Source organism: Pan paniscus, chromosome 7 (genome assembly GCF_029289425.2).
Source record: "Pan paniscus chromosome 7, NHGRI_mPanPan1-v2.0_pri, whole genome shotgun sequence".
NCBI lineage: Eukaryota > Metazoa > Chordata > Mammalia > Primates > Hominidae > Pan > Pan paniscus.
In genome coordinates this window covers 162392544-162410426 of record NC_073256.2, presented here as the reverse complement: position 1 = coordinate 162410426, position 17883 = coordinate 162392544, and the positions used below count along the sequence as shown (strand labels likewise).

General features: G+C 49.0%; 1 protein-coding gene across 19 annotated transcripts in view; it reads left to right on the top strand.

The window, feature by feature from the left end:
• The first annotated feature begins 285 nt into the window (after window positions 1-285).
• ZNF250 (zinc finger protein 250) overlaps window positions 286-17883 on the top strand; it is a 60465-nt gene continuing 42867 nt past the window's right edge. For 8 of the 19 annotated variants that reach the window (XR_010112856.1, XR_010112855.1, XR_010112853.1 and 5 more), the window contains exons 1-5: window positions 1151-1262; window positions 12225-12320; window positions 12569-12695; window positions 12934-13047; window positions 15716-15778. Coding sequence is in view for 9 of the 19 variants with exons in the window: in XM_034966962.4 (XP_034822853.1) it covers window positions 12279-12320; window positions 12554-12695; window positions 12934-13047; window positions 15716-15778 (361 nt within the window). In the remaining 10 variants the exon portion in view is untranslated. Of the gene's footprint in view, window positions 913-1150; window positions 1325-12224; window positions 12321-12553; window positions 12696-12933; window positions 13048-15715; window positions 15779-17883 lie in introns of those variants that run through there. The other 11 variants (XR_010112848.1, XR_010112847.1, XM_034966965.3 and 8 more) reach the window with 10 other exon arrangements.

Here is a 17883-nt window from a genome sequence, read left to right as displayed (position 1 = left end):
TGGAAGCTCCGTGAAGCGCGAACCCCTGCCCGCAAGGGCTGCTGTTAAGTTCGCTGAAGCGTAGCACAGACTTGGCGTTAGCCTGGTGCGCGGCAATTATGGAGTTATCGCCACATCCTCCCGGCCTCCGCTTCCAACAGCACGGGCCGGGCACTCGCTTCAAGCCTACCCCCTAACCTTAAGCCTTCCCCGCCGCCCCCACGCAGCCCCCAGCCCCGCCCTGTGGGGAAGCCTCTTGAGAGTCTGGGCCCGCCCACGCGCCCAATGGACGACGCGGACCTGACCCTCGGGAGTGGGGCCAGCAGAAGGTGGACTAGGCGTCAGCCTTCCCGTCCCCTGACACCGCTCCAGACCAGCCCCACCCTCCCTGCCGCGGCTGTCAGGTCCTGGGCTGTGCCCGAAGCCTCCACACGGGTGTGGCCCGCGCCCTGGTTAAGGCCCGCCCCTCTCCCCCAGGTGCGCGGTGTAAACACACCAAAAAGCAAACACCAGGGCCGAGTGGGCGACGGAGACGGTCGCTGTTCAGTGACGCCCCCTGTCGGGAGCACGCCGGGCCGGACACAGCGAAGAGCGGCTGCGCCTCGGACCTCGCAGCACTCAGCCTCCTAAGTGGGAGGAATAACCTCACGCAAGTCATCAAACAAGAGGACTTCAGTGTTGCAACGAAGGAAGAGAAAGGGCCCCTGAGAAGGCGACATTCGCACTGCAGCGGCGCAGGGACCAGCCAGGCGGCTGAGGGCAAGGTCGTTCCCAGCAGCGGGAACCCCAAGGACAAAAGGCTCGGAGGGGGGAACGAGCTCGAGTTCCAGGACGGCCGAAGCCAGCGCAAGTCGAGGAGGGACTGCGGGGCCGGCAGGGGTGTCCTCCACAGGGCGACGGCGGCAGGAGCTCGGGAACCGGGACTGCGAGCGGGTAAGGCTCGGCGATGGGCTGTAACCTCCGCGCCCGGAAGTGCGGCCGGGGAGCCGGCCGGGCCCATTGCCCAGAGGTGTTCGGCCCCTCTAGGGATCGCGGAGGTCTGGCTCTCGGTGGCTCCTGAGAGCTCCCTGCAGTCGGTCACCGAGAAAGGCTTCGGGCGGGCAGGCGGGCCAAATGACGTAAACATGCTTGCCCTCCAGGATTGGCGAACTCGGCTGTGGGGGCGGGAACTGAGGGGCAGGAGCCCCCAGGGATTGGCCGCTGCGCAGACGGGGCGGGGCAGCCCTTTGTCTGAAGGTGCTGCGGGATGCCGTTCCTTCGCGCGTGAGGCTGCGGCGCTGACGGTGAGTGGGGGGCGCGTGTCGTCGCCGGCCAGGACCCTCTCCCATCACGGACACCGGAGCCGGTGCGTCCTCCACACGAATCGTGGACTCTTCCCCGCGAGCACGCACTGCCTCCTGCGTTTACGCTGGTCCCCTCCCCTCACGGACGCGCGGCGGCCTCCTCCCCAGGGCCAAGGCCGCGCCCTCTCCCCCGTTCGGGGTTCCCACCCTTCCCCTCGCCCGGCCTTGGACCCCCTCAGGCCCTCCCGCACCCCCGTCCGCCTCGGACGGCCTCGGTCCCTTCCCCGCCCCTGTCCCTCCCACCTTGGATCTCCTCAGATCTCCGGCCTTCCTCCCCCTCGTGCCCTCCCGCGCGCTTTCTACCGGGCGCCGTGCCTAGGGCCAGGATGGCCGGAGTCCTAGGGGTGCAGTCCGGACCCCCGGGCCGCTCTTCTTGCCGCGCTCCTCGGGGTCTCGCGGCCCCTGGGATGGGCCCGGAAAGGGGTGGGGAGCTTCCCCAAAATATAAAAATGGAGGTTTTTTCTGTTTGATGCACATCCCGAGGAGCCCCGGGAAGACCCCGGCGGCGCACCGGGAGCGCCACTTTACTTAGCTATGAAAAGTCTTCCCGCGTGAAGACGAAAACGAGCTGCTTTCGTTTCAGCAGTTGGTCGAGTGTGCTACTTGCCGGGTGTCTTATCCTCTCCCCATTTTGCTATCGATGCTGTCTTTTCTGTTACTGTGTTAGAGCCCTATTTTAATGAATGAGCCCAACTCTTTGCAACACCGCAAATATTTTCCTTGTTGTTTATTGGCTTAATTTTAAAATTGAAAATAATATGCAATACTTCTTCTAATGCAGGCATGTCAGAAATATGTAAAAGTCATCCCCCCCGACACTCTGCCAGTGTATGAAGAGGCAGGAACTGTGAACAGTTTCAGAATGTTTCAATGCCGTTAGAGCTTTAGGCACTCGCGCGCACCCTTTCTTCTGTCATCAAAGGGAAGCTGGTGTCGTTTGACTAACACCAGGGGCGGCAGGGGGCGCTCCACTCGTCCTCCGCCGGGTGGGTACTCGTAGATTTTTCAGTTCGTAACTTGTCTTCTGGACATAGGTCTCTCTGTCCGGTGGACTCTACGAAGTGGGTAAGGGTGGGAGATTGCCATTGACATTCCCGCCCTGGACGGGACTCTGGTCCTGTGGGCTTTGACAGGTCACTGCATTCCTGCCAGGTCGACGTTTTGCGTTTATTGGTGAGATTGAAATCCCTTCATTTGTGTTGTCGCCATTTGTATTTCTTTGTGATTTGCCAGCTCATATTTTTTTCCATGTATGTTGAAAACATGCTTCTCAATTTGTCTTTTGACTCTGATTGTGGTGTTTGATTCTGGTTTGGGCTTTTTCAAAATAGAAAATTTAAAATTTTTAGGAGTCAAATATTTTGCCTTAAGGCATTTTGGGCTTTGTGCTGTGTTTTAAAGGGCTTTCCCCACTCCAAGATTATTTTTAAAATAAACTCTTGTTTTTCTGTGGTACTTGTAAAATGTTGGATACGTCTGGAATTTATTTTATTGTGGGGTGAGTTTGGAATCCAGCTTTTGGAATTCCTTTTTTCCCCTAAATCATAGCCATTTCTAACACCATTGATCTTCCCATTGATTTGAAAAACCGCTTTTGTCATATACTAAATTGTTGCATGCCTTTAGGTCCATTTTTGGAGTTTGGTAGCTTTGATGTGCATATGATTTTGATTTATAAGCTGCAGATCTGTGGAGCTCTGCTTTTTGCTTTTGGTATTTTGCTTAGAACAGCCCTTCCCACATGAAATAATAAAAATATACCTGTATTTTTATTAAAGTTTTTTATTGAATATAATAATTATACACATTTATGGGATACATGTGATATTTTGATACAAGGATAGCATACAATGTATAATGATCAAATCAGGGTAATTAGGATGTCTGTCACCTCAAACATCATTTTTTGTGTTGGAAACATTTCACATCTCTTCTTCTGGTTGTTTTGAAATATACAATAAATTATTAACTATAGTCATCTTACCGTGGTATCAAACACTGGAACTTATTCATTATATCTGACTGTATGTTTGTAGTCATTAACCCACTTCTATTCATCTCATACCTCCCCCCAACCCCACCCTTCCCATCCTCTGGTAATCATCATTCTACCCTCTACCTCCATGGGACCAACTTTTTTAACTCACACATACGAGTGAAAACATGCAATATTTGTCTTTCTGTACCTGGCTTATTTCAATTAACATAATGACCTCCAGTTCCATCCCTGTTGCTGCAAATGACATAATTTCCTTATTTTTATAGTTGAATCATATTCCATTGTGTACATATACCACATTTTCTGTATCCATTTATTTGATGTACATTTCGGTTGATTCCATATCTTAGCTATTGTGAATAGTGCTGCAGTCAACATGTATGTTCAGATATCTTTTTGATATACTGACTTCCTTTCTTTTGGGTATATAACAAGCAGTGGAATTGCTGGGTCATATGGTGGATCTATTTTTAGTTTTTTTCATATGCTTGTTGGCCATACATATTGTCTTTTTTTGATAAATTACTCAGATCATTTACCTGTTTTTAAATCGGATTAGCTGTCTCTTTCTATTGAATTGTTTGACTCCCTTCTGCATTCTGGTTATTAATCCCTTATCGGATGGATAGCTTGTAAATATTTTCTTCCATTCTGTATGTTGTTTCTTCACTCTGCTGATTGTTTCCTTTCCTGTACAGAAGCTTTTTAGTTGATGTAATTCCATTTGTCTAGTTTGCTTTTGTTCCTGTGCTTTTGAGGTCTTACCCAAAAAATGTTTTCCCAGATGAGTGTCCTCAAGTGTTTCCTTGATGTTTTACAGTTTTCTTTATAGGGACTCTGCATTTCTAAGGTTTAATCTTGTTTCTTGTTGCTATTTGTTGAATAGATTTTTTTCCCTTCATATTTTCTGACTAGGTGTTACTGGTATATAAGAAAGCTATCAGTTTGGTTGTTTTTTTGTTTTGTTTTGTTTGTTTGTTTATTTGCTTTTTTTCTTTTGAGATGGAGTCTCACTCTGTTGCCCAGGCTGGAGTGCAATGGCGCGATCTTGGCTCACTGCAAACTCCACCTCCCAGGTTCAAGCAATTCTCATGCGTCAGCCTTGGGAGGAGCTGGAATTACAGGCACGTGCCACCACACCCAGCTAATTTTTGTATTTTTAGAAGAGACGGGGTTTCACCATGTCACCCAGGCTGGTCTTGAACTCCTGACTGTTGGGATCAGGCCCCCCCAAAATCTGGCCATAAACTGGCCCCAAAACTGGCCATAAACAAAATCTCTGTAGCACTGTGAAATGTTCATGATGGCCATAATGCCCAGGCTGGAAGGTTGTGGTTGTGGGTTTACCGGAATGAGGGCAAGGAACACCTGGCCGGCCCAGGGTGGAAAACCCCTTAAAGGCATTCTTAAGCCACAAACAATAGCCTGAGCGATCTGTGCCTTAAGGACATGCTCCTGCTACAGTTAACTAGCCCAACCTATTCCTTTAATTTGGCCCATCCCTTCGTTTCCCATAAGGGGTACTTTTAGTTAAATTAATATCTATAGAAACAATGCTAATGACTGGCTTGCTGTTAATAAATACGTGGGTAAATCTCTGTTCGGGGCTCTCAGCTCTGAAGGCTGTGAGACCCCTGATTTCCCACTTCACACCTCTATATTTCTGTGTGTGTGTCTTTAATTCCTCTAGCGCCGCTGGGTTAGGGTCTCCCCGACCGAGCTGGTCTCAGCACCTGACCTCAGGTGATCCACCCACCTTGGCCTCCCAAAGTGCTGGGATTACAGGCATGAGCCACTGTGCCCGACCAGAAAGCTATCAATTTGGATACATATTTCTGATCATTAATTCTGGAAAGGTTGCAGGTTAGGGTTAGTTTAGGTTGGTTAGGGTTAGTTTAGATTAGGTCAAGTTTAGCAGTGTTTCGCCTTGTGCTCACAAGTGGCTCAGAAGCTGCCTCTCTTGAAAGTGCTTTCACCCTAGCGGGTAGGGGCTCCTTGGTGATGAAGAGGGAGCAGTGCTTGTTAGCAGAAAGTCCAGGGAGTGAGGATGATGAGGAGCAGGAGAAGGCAGTGGCCCTGGAGGAGATCCTGGCAGCTCATCCCAGATCAGGAGACTCCAAATGTGCCTGTCCCAGTGTGTGACCATGTGCAGGGTCCTCTGGAATGACAGGCACACTGCTTTGTCACATCAAGACAGTCAGGAATTCCAAAAAGAGTGATAGGAATGTCTCACTGCGATGTGGCTTTTGATCACCTAAAGAAAACTGGAAAGCCAGTTGCTGCTAATAACGTTGATCTATTGTTTTTGTTTTGTATTATTCCTTAGGGAAATTTTCAAGATTGAAATTCCTGAGTTTGAAAAATTAGCTCCTTATGCTGCCACCTTTGTAACCAGTGGGTGGGAGGGATCATTGCTCAGCCAGTGCCCTGAGTGGGTGTTCTTTATATTGCCCATTTGTTAGCTGTTGGCATGGCCTCAAGAGGGGGCTCCTCAAACTCCACTTCCAGTATTCTGTGGCGGTGATCTCCAGCCTGTCCCAGCCCCTGGCCCTGGAGCCTGGCATCTATAGAGGACTCGTCATTAGCCTGTCTTAATTTTTAAAAACTGTCCACAGCATCCTCCTTCCCTGCCTGAACTGTGTTCTCATGGAGCGAAGCTTGGAGTTGGACGTCAGAATCCCGTGAAGTGGGGATGGAGTGTGTTGTTAAAAGCCAGTTTCTGGCACCCCCGATAGCTCTTACGTTTTCCTGTCTTGAGTATGCAAGGTTTAGGTTGAGGTCCATGGTGTTTGCCTGGCCTGGTATCCTGTTACAGGCTCGTTCCAGGAAACTGAAACCTTTATCTGCCGTAGTGTAAGTAAGGAAAAAATTTAAACTAGTTAATACCACTTTTAAAATGTATTTTGTTCATATATTTTTTAAAATTTTTATTTATTTATTTATTTATTTATTTTGAGACAGGGATTCATTCTGTTGCCCAGGGTGGAGTGTAGTGGTGCAGTGACAGCTTACTGCAGCCTTGACCTCCTGGGCTCAAGCAATCTTCCCATCTCAGCCTCCAGAGTACCTAGGTCTACAAACCAGCTAATTTTTTAAATTTTTTTATAGAGACGGGGTCTCACTATATTGTCCAGGGTGTTCTTGAACTCCTGAACTCAAGCGATTCTCCCACCTTGGCCTCCCAAAGTACTGGGATTATAGGTGTGAGTCACCATGCCCAGCCATTTTTGTTCATTTATTACCAGAATACAATCAGACTTTGTGATAGGATTGTGTGTGTGTGTGTGTGTGTGTGAGTGTGTGAGACAGAGTCTTGCTCTGTCATGCAGGCTGGAGTGCAGTGGCACAATCTTGGCTCACTGCAACCTCTGCCTCCCAGGTTCAAGCTATTTTCTTGCCTCAGCCTCCTGAGTAGCTGGGATTACAGGTGCCCGCCACCATGCCTGACTAACTTTTTGTATTTTTAGTAGAGACGGGGTTTCACTATGTTGGCCAGGCTGGTCTCGAACTCCTGACCTTTTGATCCACCCGCCTCGGCCTCCCAAAGTGCTGGGATTACAGGTATGAGCCACTGTGCCTGGCCAATTTTTTTTTTAATTAGCAATATGTGATGGTCATCTTTCAATAGAGACCTGATACTGCATTTTGTGTGATGCTTTTCTAAGACTCACCCCAGGTGGCAGTCTTTCCCTTTCACTTCTCCTTGCCACACACTTGTTGACAGCCTGGTATTGTCCTTTGGAGTATTTCCTCTGTGTGTTAATCAAATAGACAATAACACCTTATCCAGCAGCATCCTCCTCTGAGCCAAGCCTGTTCTTAGCGCTCTCCTCTCACCAACCACATGATCTCCAGGCCTTCAGAGGAGTGTGTCATCTGGATTTATAGGTGGGGCCTCAATGCAGCTGGCCCAAGTGAGGCAGGTGAACCAGTCCCAGGTCCTTGTGACACACATACCCTTCATGGGCTCGGGGTCATAGTTTACAAAATGAGATTTTCCCCTGCATGCTGGCCCCATGCTGCATTTTCACTCACCCATCTGGTGACCTGACACAACATACATCTTTCTCTTTAGCAGGTGTGTAACTTGTATGTGGAAGGACCAACGTAGCATTTGCCTCAGCAACATCCTTGAATCTGCACCCTCACCCACATCCATTCTTATCAGGTACCCACTATCCAAGGGCCAGTCTGATTTGCCTAAATACTGCTAGGTCGCCTTCTTAAGAGTATGAGAAACTCCACTTTCCCATGCCTGCCAGTGGAAAGTGTTGACTCCGTACTTGGCTATTACAAATGGCATAAAGTGTGAGCTCATTCCTGTTCATTCATTTATTCAACAAACAGGCCGGGTGTGGTGTTCTCAGGCCTGTAATCTTGACACTTTCGGAGGCCAAGGAGGGAGGATCCCTTGAGCCTAGGAGTTCAAGACCAGTCTGGGCAACACAGCAAGACCTCGTCTCTACCAAAAAAAAAAATTAAGAAATTATCCAGGCATGGTGGTGCAACCTGTATTCCTAGCTACTTGGGATGCTGAAGTGGGAGGATCACCTGAGCCCAGGAGTTGGAGGCTGCATTGAGCTGTGATTGAGCCACTGTACTCCAGCCTGGACTACAAAGTGAGACCCTGTCTCTAAGAAATTAATCAAAAGTTTAAAAAAGTACATTGCCTGGCAATTTGTAATCATTAGCCTAGAAGTAATTAAAAAAAAAAAAAAAGGTCGACCACTGATTACTCTGTTGGGCCTGCTTCTTGGTCTGCTGGTGCAGGAGAAAGGGATAGGATGAGAGCTGGGTGAGGCCAGGGCTGCTGCGGTGGGTGGGGCAGAGGTCTCTAAGAGTTGGATGGGGAGCACAGGCCAAGGGATAAAGGGCTGCAGGGCTCTGAGGAAAATCACAAAGTTTGGGGCAGGCCCATAGGAGCCAGTGGGGTCCTGGGAGGACCTTGGAGCAGAGGACAGTCACTGTGTTCTCACAGGAAGGTAGATGGAGGGGCTGGGCAGACAGACGGTGCTGGGAGTCTGTCTGCCCAGATGGGAGCTGCCGAACATCTAGGGGTGGTTGTCATGGGGCAGGGAGGACGAGATGGGCAACATGGTCAGGTTCTGGATGTGCTTGGAAGGTGAATAGAAGTGTGGGAGTGAAGAAGGAAGGAGGCTGATGCACAGGCTCACAGACCAAGCTGGGGGTAGAAATGATGGTAGAGGGGGTGCTTGGTTTGGGATGTTAAGTGTCTGAGATGCTATGAGACACCATACTGAAAGGTTGAGTCAGAGGGAAGGGGGATCACGAGCTCAAGTGTACCAAAAGAGCTACTGGGCTCAACTGACTTTTCAGACTCACAGGACAACCATGCCTAGCAGCAGCTTCTCGGAAAAGCTGGCCAGCATCATCCAGCAGCCATCCAGGGAGTACTGAGGTGCATAAACACAAGATGCAGGTAGGAGGAGGAGTTAGCCTAGTCGAAAGCCTCGTGGTCATACAAGCCAGCACCTCCTGTGTCAGGAGAACTGGCTGCAAGACCTGCTAGGGAGGCCCTGAATGTACTTCCTGTGGTTGTTCATCATTGAGTCACAGCCCAGGTGTGATTGGACCATAGAGAGAATGACCATCCACCTCTGCCAGGTTTCCAGGGGACCAGAGCTGTGCATTCACCCAAGGTCAAATTCGCATGCAGGGCTAGGCGCAGTGACTCACGCCTGTAATTCCAGCACTCTGGGAGGCCGAGAGGGGCATATCACTTGAGCTTAGGGGTTTGAGACCAGCCTGGGCAACATGGTGAAACCCCGTACCTACAAAAAGTACAAAAATTAGCCGGGCATGGAGGCAGGTGCCTGTAGTCCCAGCTACTCAGGAGGCTAAGGTAGGAGGATCGCTTGAGCCTGGGAGACGGAGGTTGCAGTGAGCCGAGATCATGCCACTGCACTCCAGCCTGGGTGACAGAGCGAGATTCTGTTTCAAAATAAAGAAATGGCAGATCTGTGCGCTGGTGGGTGACCCATGGAAAGGGTCAGGGTGTGGCAGGAGAGAAGGCACTTCTGCCCTTGAGGGTAGGCAGATGTCAGACAGGGGGACCAGGAGCACATGAGGCCACTGTTAATGCTCACACTTGGTCTTCATCTTAATCCAAAATTGGTTATTGTTGGGCTGGGCATGGTGGCTCATGCCTGTAATCCCAGCACTTTGGGAGGCCAAGGCGGGTGGATCACCTGAGGTCGGGAGTTCGAGACCAGCCTGACCAAGATGGTGAAAACCCATCTCTACTAAAAATATTTTAAAAATTAGCTGGGCGTGCTGGTGGGTGCTTGTAATCCCAGCTACTCGGGAGGCTGAGGCAGGAGAATTGCTTGAACCTGGGAGGCAGGGGTTGCAGTGAGCCAAGATCACCCCATTGCATCCCAGCCTGGGTGACAGAGCAAGACTTCGTCTCAAAAAAAAAAAAAAAATTGGTGGCTGGACACGGTGGCTCACGCCTGTAATCCCAGCACTTTGGGAGGCCGAGGCGGGCGGATCACCTGAGGTCGGGAGTTCGAGACCAGCCTGACCAACATGGGGAAACCCTGTCCTTACTAAAAATATAAAAAAAATTAGCTGGGCATGGTGGCGCATGCCTGTAATCCCAGCTACTTGGGAGGCTGAGACAGGAGAATCACTTGAACCCAGGAGGTGGAGGTTGCGGTGAGCAGAGATCTCACCGTTGCATTCCAGCCTGGGCAACAAGAGTGAAACTCTGTCTCAAAAAGAAACAAACAAAAAAATTGGTTATTGATGTATCCTGTCTGGGTACACACAAGTTACTAAAGGAACCACTGATTTCCTGCTGAACTAAAATGTAACATTTTTGTTATCTTCCAATTTCCCACATACCTGTCTGGCTTCATCTGTTCCTCTGTCAACAACTTGTTGGTTTAATTGCAGCGGCTTCCTACCCACCCTTGGCTCTGATTCCTGGCAAGGCAGTCCCCACCCTCTGTTCTTTCCAGTTAAATTCTTGGCTATTCTCTAGCATCCATTCTTCTTATGAATTCTCAAGTAGTTGTAGTCATTCCTTTAAAAGACTTCTGTTGGAATTCTAATTAGAGTTGCATTGCGCTAACACAGAAGTGTGCTCACACACACATTTGGAGGGAATGGGCATTTTTGGAGAACAGCAGCACAGGGGAGGGTTGAAAGTCAGTCTCTCTCCAACCGTGTTTCCCTGTCATGTTCTTCAGAGGCAGGCAGTTAGTTTATTGTGTATCTTCCTGAAAGTTGTCTGTGCAAATATATACATGTATCTGATGTGTGTTTTTTTTGTTTTATTTTGAGACAGAGTCTCAGCTGAGATGATCTCAGCTCACTGCAACCTCCGCATCCTGGGTTCAAGTGATTCTCCTGCCTTAGCCTCCTGGGTAGTTGGGATTACAGGCACCCGCCACCACACCCAGCTGATTTTTGTTTTTGTTTTTGTTTTGAGATGGAGTTTTGCTCTTGGTTGCCCAGGCTGGAGTGCAATGGCATGATCTCGGCTCATCGCATCCTCCACCTCCCGAGTTCAAGCAATTCTCTTGCCTCAGCCTCCCAAGTAGCTGGGACTACAGGCATGCACCACCACACCCGGCTAATTTTGTGTTTTTAGTAGAGACGGGGTTTCCCCATGTTGGTCATGGCTGGTCTCGAACTCCCAACCTCGGGTGATCCGCCTGCCTCGGCCTCCCAAAGTGCTGGGATTACAGGCATAAGCCACTGCACCCGGCCTGATTTTTGTATTTTTAGTAGAGACGGGGTTTCACCATGTTGGCCAGGCTGGTCTCAAACTCCTGACCTCAGGTGATGTGCCTGCCTCACCCTCCCAAAGTGCTGAGATTACAGGTATGAGCCACCATGCCCACCTATAGCTGATGTTTTATAGACACTGAGATTATGATGTCCCTTGACTTCTGCCCCCAGCCCTGACACCTGTTTTGTCACTCTTAAAGCACTCTGTTTGTTGTGGTGCCCATCTGAGCCAAGCATGTGAGGGGATTGGTTGCTTTGTTATACCACGTTTTTCTGGAGTGATCTACCACCTTTGGTCACCTGGTTGGTTTCTGTATCCCTGTCACAGTATCTTCTTTTTGATGCTCCAGAAGACTGCGAACCCTATCCTGTACAGGACCAAATGTGTCAGGAAAGCTCTTGCCCCGCTCCCCCTTTTTCCCAGCTGTTTGGGTGTGTGTCAGATACCTTTGCTTACCTTGTCCTGTTACGTTCCAGCACCAGCCCCACTACCCCAAGCATCCCCTTCTCACTTGATGACAAGTCTTCCTTCAGCTGCTCAGACCAGATCCCTAGGCCACTGTTGACTCAGTTTGTCCAGAACTGACCACTTCCATGCCTCCCCTTCAAATACCTGGTTGAACCTGGTGCCACATTGGGGCACTAGGGCTGCCTAAGGGTGGGGTGAGGGGAGTCTTATTGTCACCCTGGTGGCCAAGGCTTTCTTAATTGGGAGGGTGTTTGGGGAAGCAGCTTGGCCTGATGCCTGTATCCCCCACATGACTTGCGGACAGTCTGGTACTTGTGTGAGGGCCTCAGGTATAGAACACACAGAGCCTTGGTGAGCTGGTATCCTTGTGTATGGCAGGACCATGGGCCGGGACCAGAGTGCAGCAAGTGCCTTGCACCTGGTGTTCAGAGAGCCCAGTACTAGCTGGGCAGGCCCAGGAACTGTGTGTTCAGGGCCTGGACAGGCTCCTGAACCATAGGGTCAGAGTTCATGGGGGAGGCAAGGCAGACCAAGGCTGCAACAGTAGCAGCTCCTTGCACCTGACCTCAGTGTGCCCCTCAGTGACTCTGAATGAGGCCCAGGGATCCCCTGAGGGCCCCCTAGGAAGTTAGGGTCTCAAGGCCATGCCCCTCACTTGCCCCCTCCTCTTCCTCAGCCCCATAGGCTCCTTCAATTTCCGTGATCCTCGGAGTCCCCAGGAGACCAGGTGATGGCAGCAGCCAGACTCCTGCCAGTGCCGGCAGGACCCCAGGTAAGCTGTCCCCAGTGCTTATGCAGTGCCCCCAGCCCGAGCCCTGTGGTTCCTTCCGCGCCCCGTAGAGCTCCTGAGAGCAGCCAGAGCGTCACCACATGCCCTGAACTCCACGGCCCCTTCCCATCACCCACCTCAGCTCACAGAGCCCCCCACTGCCAACTGCTCATGTCACATGTCACATGCACCCACTCCCCATCACAGAGGTCAGGATTTGGTCTTACCTGCAGCAGCCCCTGTCGTTCCAGGCCAAGCTGACCTTCGAGGATGTGGCTGTGCTCCTCTCCCAGGATGAATGGGACCGCCTGTGCCCTGCTCAGAGGGGCCTCTACAGAAATGTGATGATGGAAACCTATGGGAATGTAGTCTCATTGGGTAAGCCACCTTAGCAGGCCTCGTCTGTGTATCTGTGTATTGGACTGGGGTGGGGGCTTCTCAGGGTACGGGGCCTGGGACAGGCTGGTCCTGGAGGTTTGCTCTCATCACCTCTCTAGGTGCTCAGCTCCAGCAGAAGATCAGTCCTGTCCATTTTCATGTCCCCACAAGTGGCTTGGGCAGGGGAAGGGGGCTCTGTAAATGTTGTGTAAACAAAGACTTCCCTCCCCACGAGCAGGACTTCCAGGATCCAAGCCTGACATAATCTCCCAGCTGGAGCGAGGGGAAGATCCCTGGGTCCTGGACAGGAAGGGGGCTAAGAAGAGCCAGGGCCTGTGGAGTGACTACTCAGGTGAGTGAGGAGAGCTGGCCCCTCCCTCACTGAGGGCTAAACAGGTCCTGAGCAAAGCTGTGGACCTAGTTCATACTGAGCCGCTCACTGGAGTGGCTTCCACCTGGAGTAAAACCTTATCTGGCCTTATCTGGCAAAGGAGTCTATAGACTGGGGGTTGCTGAATCAGGTGGCAGCCCATGGCTGGAAGTGAGCATAGCAGTGAATTTCAACAAGCCGATGTGCAGAGCCATGTAGAGGAAGTTAGGGCATGGCTGCAGTGATTCTGTCCCTGACCAGAGGGACTGGTTAGCCAGATTTGGTCCTAATAGGACATTCAGGTTTTGAGAGTTACCTGATGATTTAGAAAATAACAAAGCATCCTAAATGTGGAAAGGAAGTGTCTCAACCTGACACTTAAGGTGAAGTGCTGAAAGCACACTGTTTCATCTCAGAACAAGACAAAGAAGCCCGCCATCCCCATGTCCATATAATGTTGTACTGGGTATCCCATGTACGAAATAAGGCAAAACCGGCCAGGCGTGGTGGCTCAAGCCTGTAATACCAGCACTTTGGGAGACCGAGGCGGGTGGATCACGAGGTCAGGAGATCAAGACCATCCTGGCTAACACGGTGAAACCCTGTCTCTACTAAAAATACAAAAAATTAGCTGGGCGTGGTGGCATGCACCTGTAGTCCCAGCTACTCGGGAGGCTGAGGCCTGTAGTCCCAGCTACTCCCAGATTCATGGTGTGAACCTGGGAGGCGGAGGTTGCAGTGAGCTGAGATCACTCCACTGCACTCCAGCCTGGGGGACAGAGCATGAGACTCTGTCTCAAAAAAATAAAAATAAAAATAAGGCAAAACCAAAGCTATAAGAATTAGAAAGAAAAAAGCATTGTTTGCAGTTTATGTGATTGTCAACCTGGAAAATGATTGATTAAAATTCACAAGGGAAATTACCAGTTTTGCTGGATACAAATTTTTTTTTTTTTTTGAGACAGTCTTGCTCTGTCGCCCAGGCTGGAATGCAGTGGCATGAGTCTCGGGTCACTGCAAGCTCCGCCGTCTGGGTTCAAGCAATTCTTATGCCTCAGCTTCTCGAATAGCTGGGATTACAGGTCCATGCCCCTATGCCCAGCTAATTTTTGTATTTTTAGTAGAGACAGGATTTCACCATGTTGGCCAGGCTAGTCTCGAACTCCTGACCTGAAGTGATCCACCTGCCTCAGCCTCCCAAAGTGCTGGTATTACAGGCATGAGCCACTGCACCTGGCCAGAAATGTTTTATTTATATTTGTCAGCAACCAGCAAAGGTGTAATATTTTAAAAGATAACATTTATAATAGCATCAGGAATATAAAGCATCCAAGAATTAATCTAACAAAAGATGTACAAGACCTTTAGATGGAGAAAATTATAAAAAGAAAGATGGTGCATAGATCCAACCCTGAAGTTCCTGTTTGCGGTTGCTTAAGGCAAAGAACCTCTGACTTCAGTAAGGTGACGTCTGAGTCTTAGGAAAACCTCAGTCAGCCTGTCCTGCCATAATGTGCCCCACTTGGGGAGAGTAGGGACAGTTTGGGCAACACCTCCATTGGCTGATCAGCTTCAGCATTTCAGATGTGGTGGTTTTCCCCTTGAAAGCTCCTCCTTATTTCTAAAGTAGCTTTATGTGGATAGGGCACCAGGTATTACAGTCTACCTCTTACTGGCCTGCAAAATCAGATATCCTCAGAGGAACAAGGTACATGCCAGCCTTAGAGGAATTTAATTTTCCAGTGACTATACAAGAAAACACATCATCATGTCTTGGAAATCTTGCATAGAACTTCTGCTTACTGACTGCAGCTGTAGGAGACAAGAAAACACAGGAGGGCATTTTGCTGCCACTGCCAAACCAGTCCTGGGCTCCCTTGTGTCCAGCTATGTACTCGCCTGATGGAGAGTTTAAACTCCCTTTGAGCGCCCTTTGATTTGACACCACAGAGACTGTGAAATTCTCTGGGAGCATGGCTGGTTGGAGATGAGAAGTTTTTTCATGGAAGCACCTGGTCACCTCACCTCTAACACAGGCCACAGAGGACGATGGGACTGAGTTTTAGATTACTGATGTGCATAGAAACAGAAGCCACCTGCCACAACCTGGATCACTGCCACTGGCATCAGAGCAAGTGAGGAGTAGAATATGCCTTTGTCTTGTCCTGGCAGTTCCTCAGGATGGATAAGTGTGTGCACCTGCCCAGCCCTGACCCTGCTGTTTGTAACTCAGTAAATTACATGTTGTAATAGCAACGAAAGGATTTTCCACTCTTTTTTTTTTTTTTTTTTTTTTTTTGGAGAGACGGAGTTTCACTCTGTCCCCCAGGCTGGAGTGCAGTAGTGTGATCTCGGCTCACTGCAACCTCTTGTCTCCGGGGTTCAAGCGATTCTCCTGCCTCAGCTTCCCTAGTAGTGGGGACTACAGGCATGCACCACCATGTCCAGCTAATTTTTGTATTTTTTAGTAGAGACGGGGTTTCACTATATGTTGGCCAGGCTGGTCTCAAACTTCTGACCTCAAGTGATCCACTCACCTTGGCCTCCCAAAGTGCTGGGATTACAGACGTGAGCCACCATGCCCGGCCAGGATTTTCCACTCTTGAAGGGAGTATTTTGTTGTCACTTCAACTCGCTGTTTTTTTTCCAGACAACCTCAAATATGACCACACTACAGCCTGTACACAACAAGACAGTTTATCTTGTCCATGGGGTAAGTGTATGCCTGATCTTTTTAATTCAGTACAATCTCTGAAGGTGTTAACACTAATGTTTTACAAGAATGTAGAGGCGACTCGGTGCTATGAAGCGTGTTAAACAACTCACACAATTGCTACAAAACACCAGGGGGGGGCTTTTTGTGTTTTTAATTTTTAAAACATTTTTCCTTTTCTTGTGAGCCGTAGTAGGCCTAGAGAGATTACTGGGTTTTTATAATTAAAACATTTATTTCGGTGAAATCACTTTGTTTCCTTTTATTTGTTCTGTCATGCTTAAAACATACTTCCCTACTTTATACTTAACAACCGAAACCATTATTCTAAAAGCAAGTGACTCTTGGCTGAAGTCCAGCTTCTGCACAGTATGGATGCAAGGTGCAGGCAAGTTTGGCCTTCACAGCAACTTGATTCTGTCTCACAAGCAGTCATATGATGCTTTCGTGCCATGGATGATTGAGCGAGTAGTCTCTTATGCAGTTAGTTTAGTGTGTGTGTGTGTCTTCTTTTTTTCAGGCTGGAGTGCAGTGTAGAGACAGAGTCTTGCTGTGTTGCCCAAGCTGGTCTCAAACTCCTGGGCTCAAGCAATCCTCCTGCCTCAGCCTCCCAACATGCTGGGATTACCGGCATGAGCCACTGTGCCTGGCCTGTGTTTTTATTATTAAAGACATCTTGTCTATCTTGTTACCCTGGCATCAGGTCAGAAGCCGCCCATGCAGGAAACTTTTTTTTTTTTTAGACAGGCTCTCCCTCTGTTGCCCAGGCTGGAGTGCAGTGGCATAATCGCGGCTCACCAGTCTCAACCTCCTGGACTCAAGCAATCCTCCCACAACAGCTTCCCGAGGGTAGCTATAACCACAGGTGTACACCACCATGCCCAGCTAATTTTTGTAGAGACGGGGTTTCACCATGTTGCGCAAGCTGGTCTCAAACTCCTGGCCTCAAGTGATCCTCCCGCCTTGCCCTCCCGAAGTGCTGGGATTACAGACATGAGCCACCACACCTGGTGAAACTTCAGACAATAGAAGTAATACTTTTCAGTGTAAATGAGTAACTATTTCTTTAGCCTATAGGCTTTTATTCCATGAAGATGAGGCTTATACATTAAAAAAAGAAAGAACTAAAACTTCTATCAGTTTAAAAAACACATAGCCAGCCTAGGCAAGATACTGAGACCCCACACTACAAAATAAAATTAAAAATTAGCCAGACATGATGGTGCATTCCTGTAATCCCAGCCACATGGAGGCTGAGACAGGAGGATTCCTTGAGCCCAGGAGGTTGAGTTTGCAGTAAGCCATGATCACACCACTGCACTCCAGCCTGGGTGATAGAGTGAGACCCTGTCTCAAAAAAAAAACCCACATAGAGTGACTTTCTAAAATGAGATATGTTAAAAATTGTATTAAACTGGGCCGGGGGTGGTGGCTCATGCCTGTAATCTCAGCACTTTGGGAGGCCGAGGCGGATGGACCACCTGAGGTCAGGAGTTTGAAACCAAGCTGGCCAACATGGTGAAACCCCATCTCTACTAAAAATACAAAAAATTATCTGGGCATGGTGGCACATGCCTGTAATCCCAGCTACTTGGGAGGCTGAGGCAGGAGAATCGCTTGAACCTGGGAGGCAGAGGTTGCGGTGAGCTGAGATCGTGCCATTGCACTCCAGCCTGGGCAACAAGAACGAAACTCTGTCTCAAAAAAATTGCATTAAACTGAAGACAGTGAATTTAAATTTTTTTATTAAAAAAACTGTTAAATTCTCACTGTTTCAATTTGTCAATACACTTAATAAATAAATTCCTCTGAATAGAATAAAAAGACTCAGAATTACCCAAAAAGAAAAGTAGGCACAAATTTCTGCATAGATTAGGAAAACCAAAGGGCCAATAAATAAGAAAACTGCTCAGCCTCATTATTCATCAGTAAAGTGGAAATCAAAACCACTGTGACATGATGTTACACCTTCAGAATGGAAAAAATGGAAAGATCTGACAATATAACATGTGGGTGAGGATGCAAGGCAGCTGATAGGGATGTAAATTCACATAGCCACTTCGGAAAAGTTTGGCATTATCCAATGAAATTGAAAACATGATCAC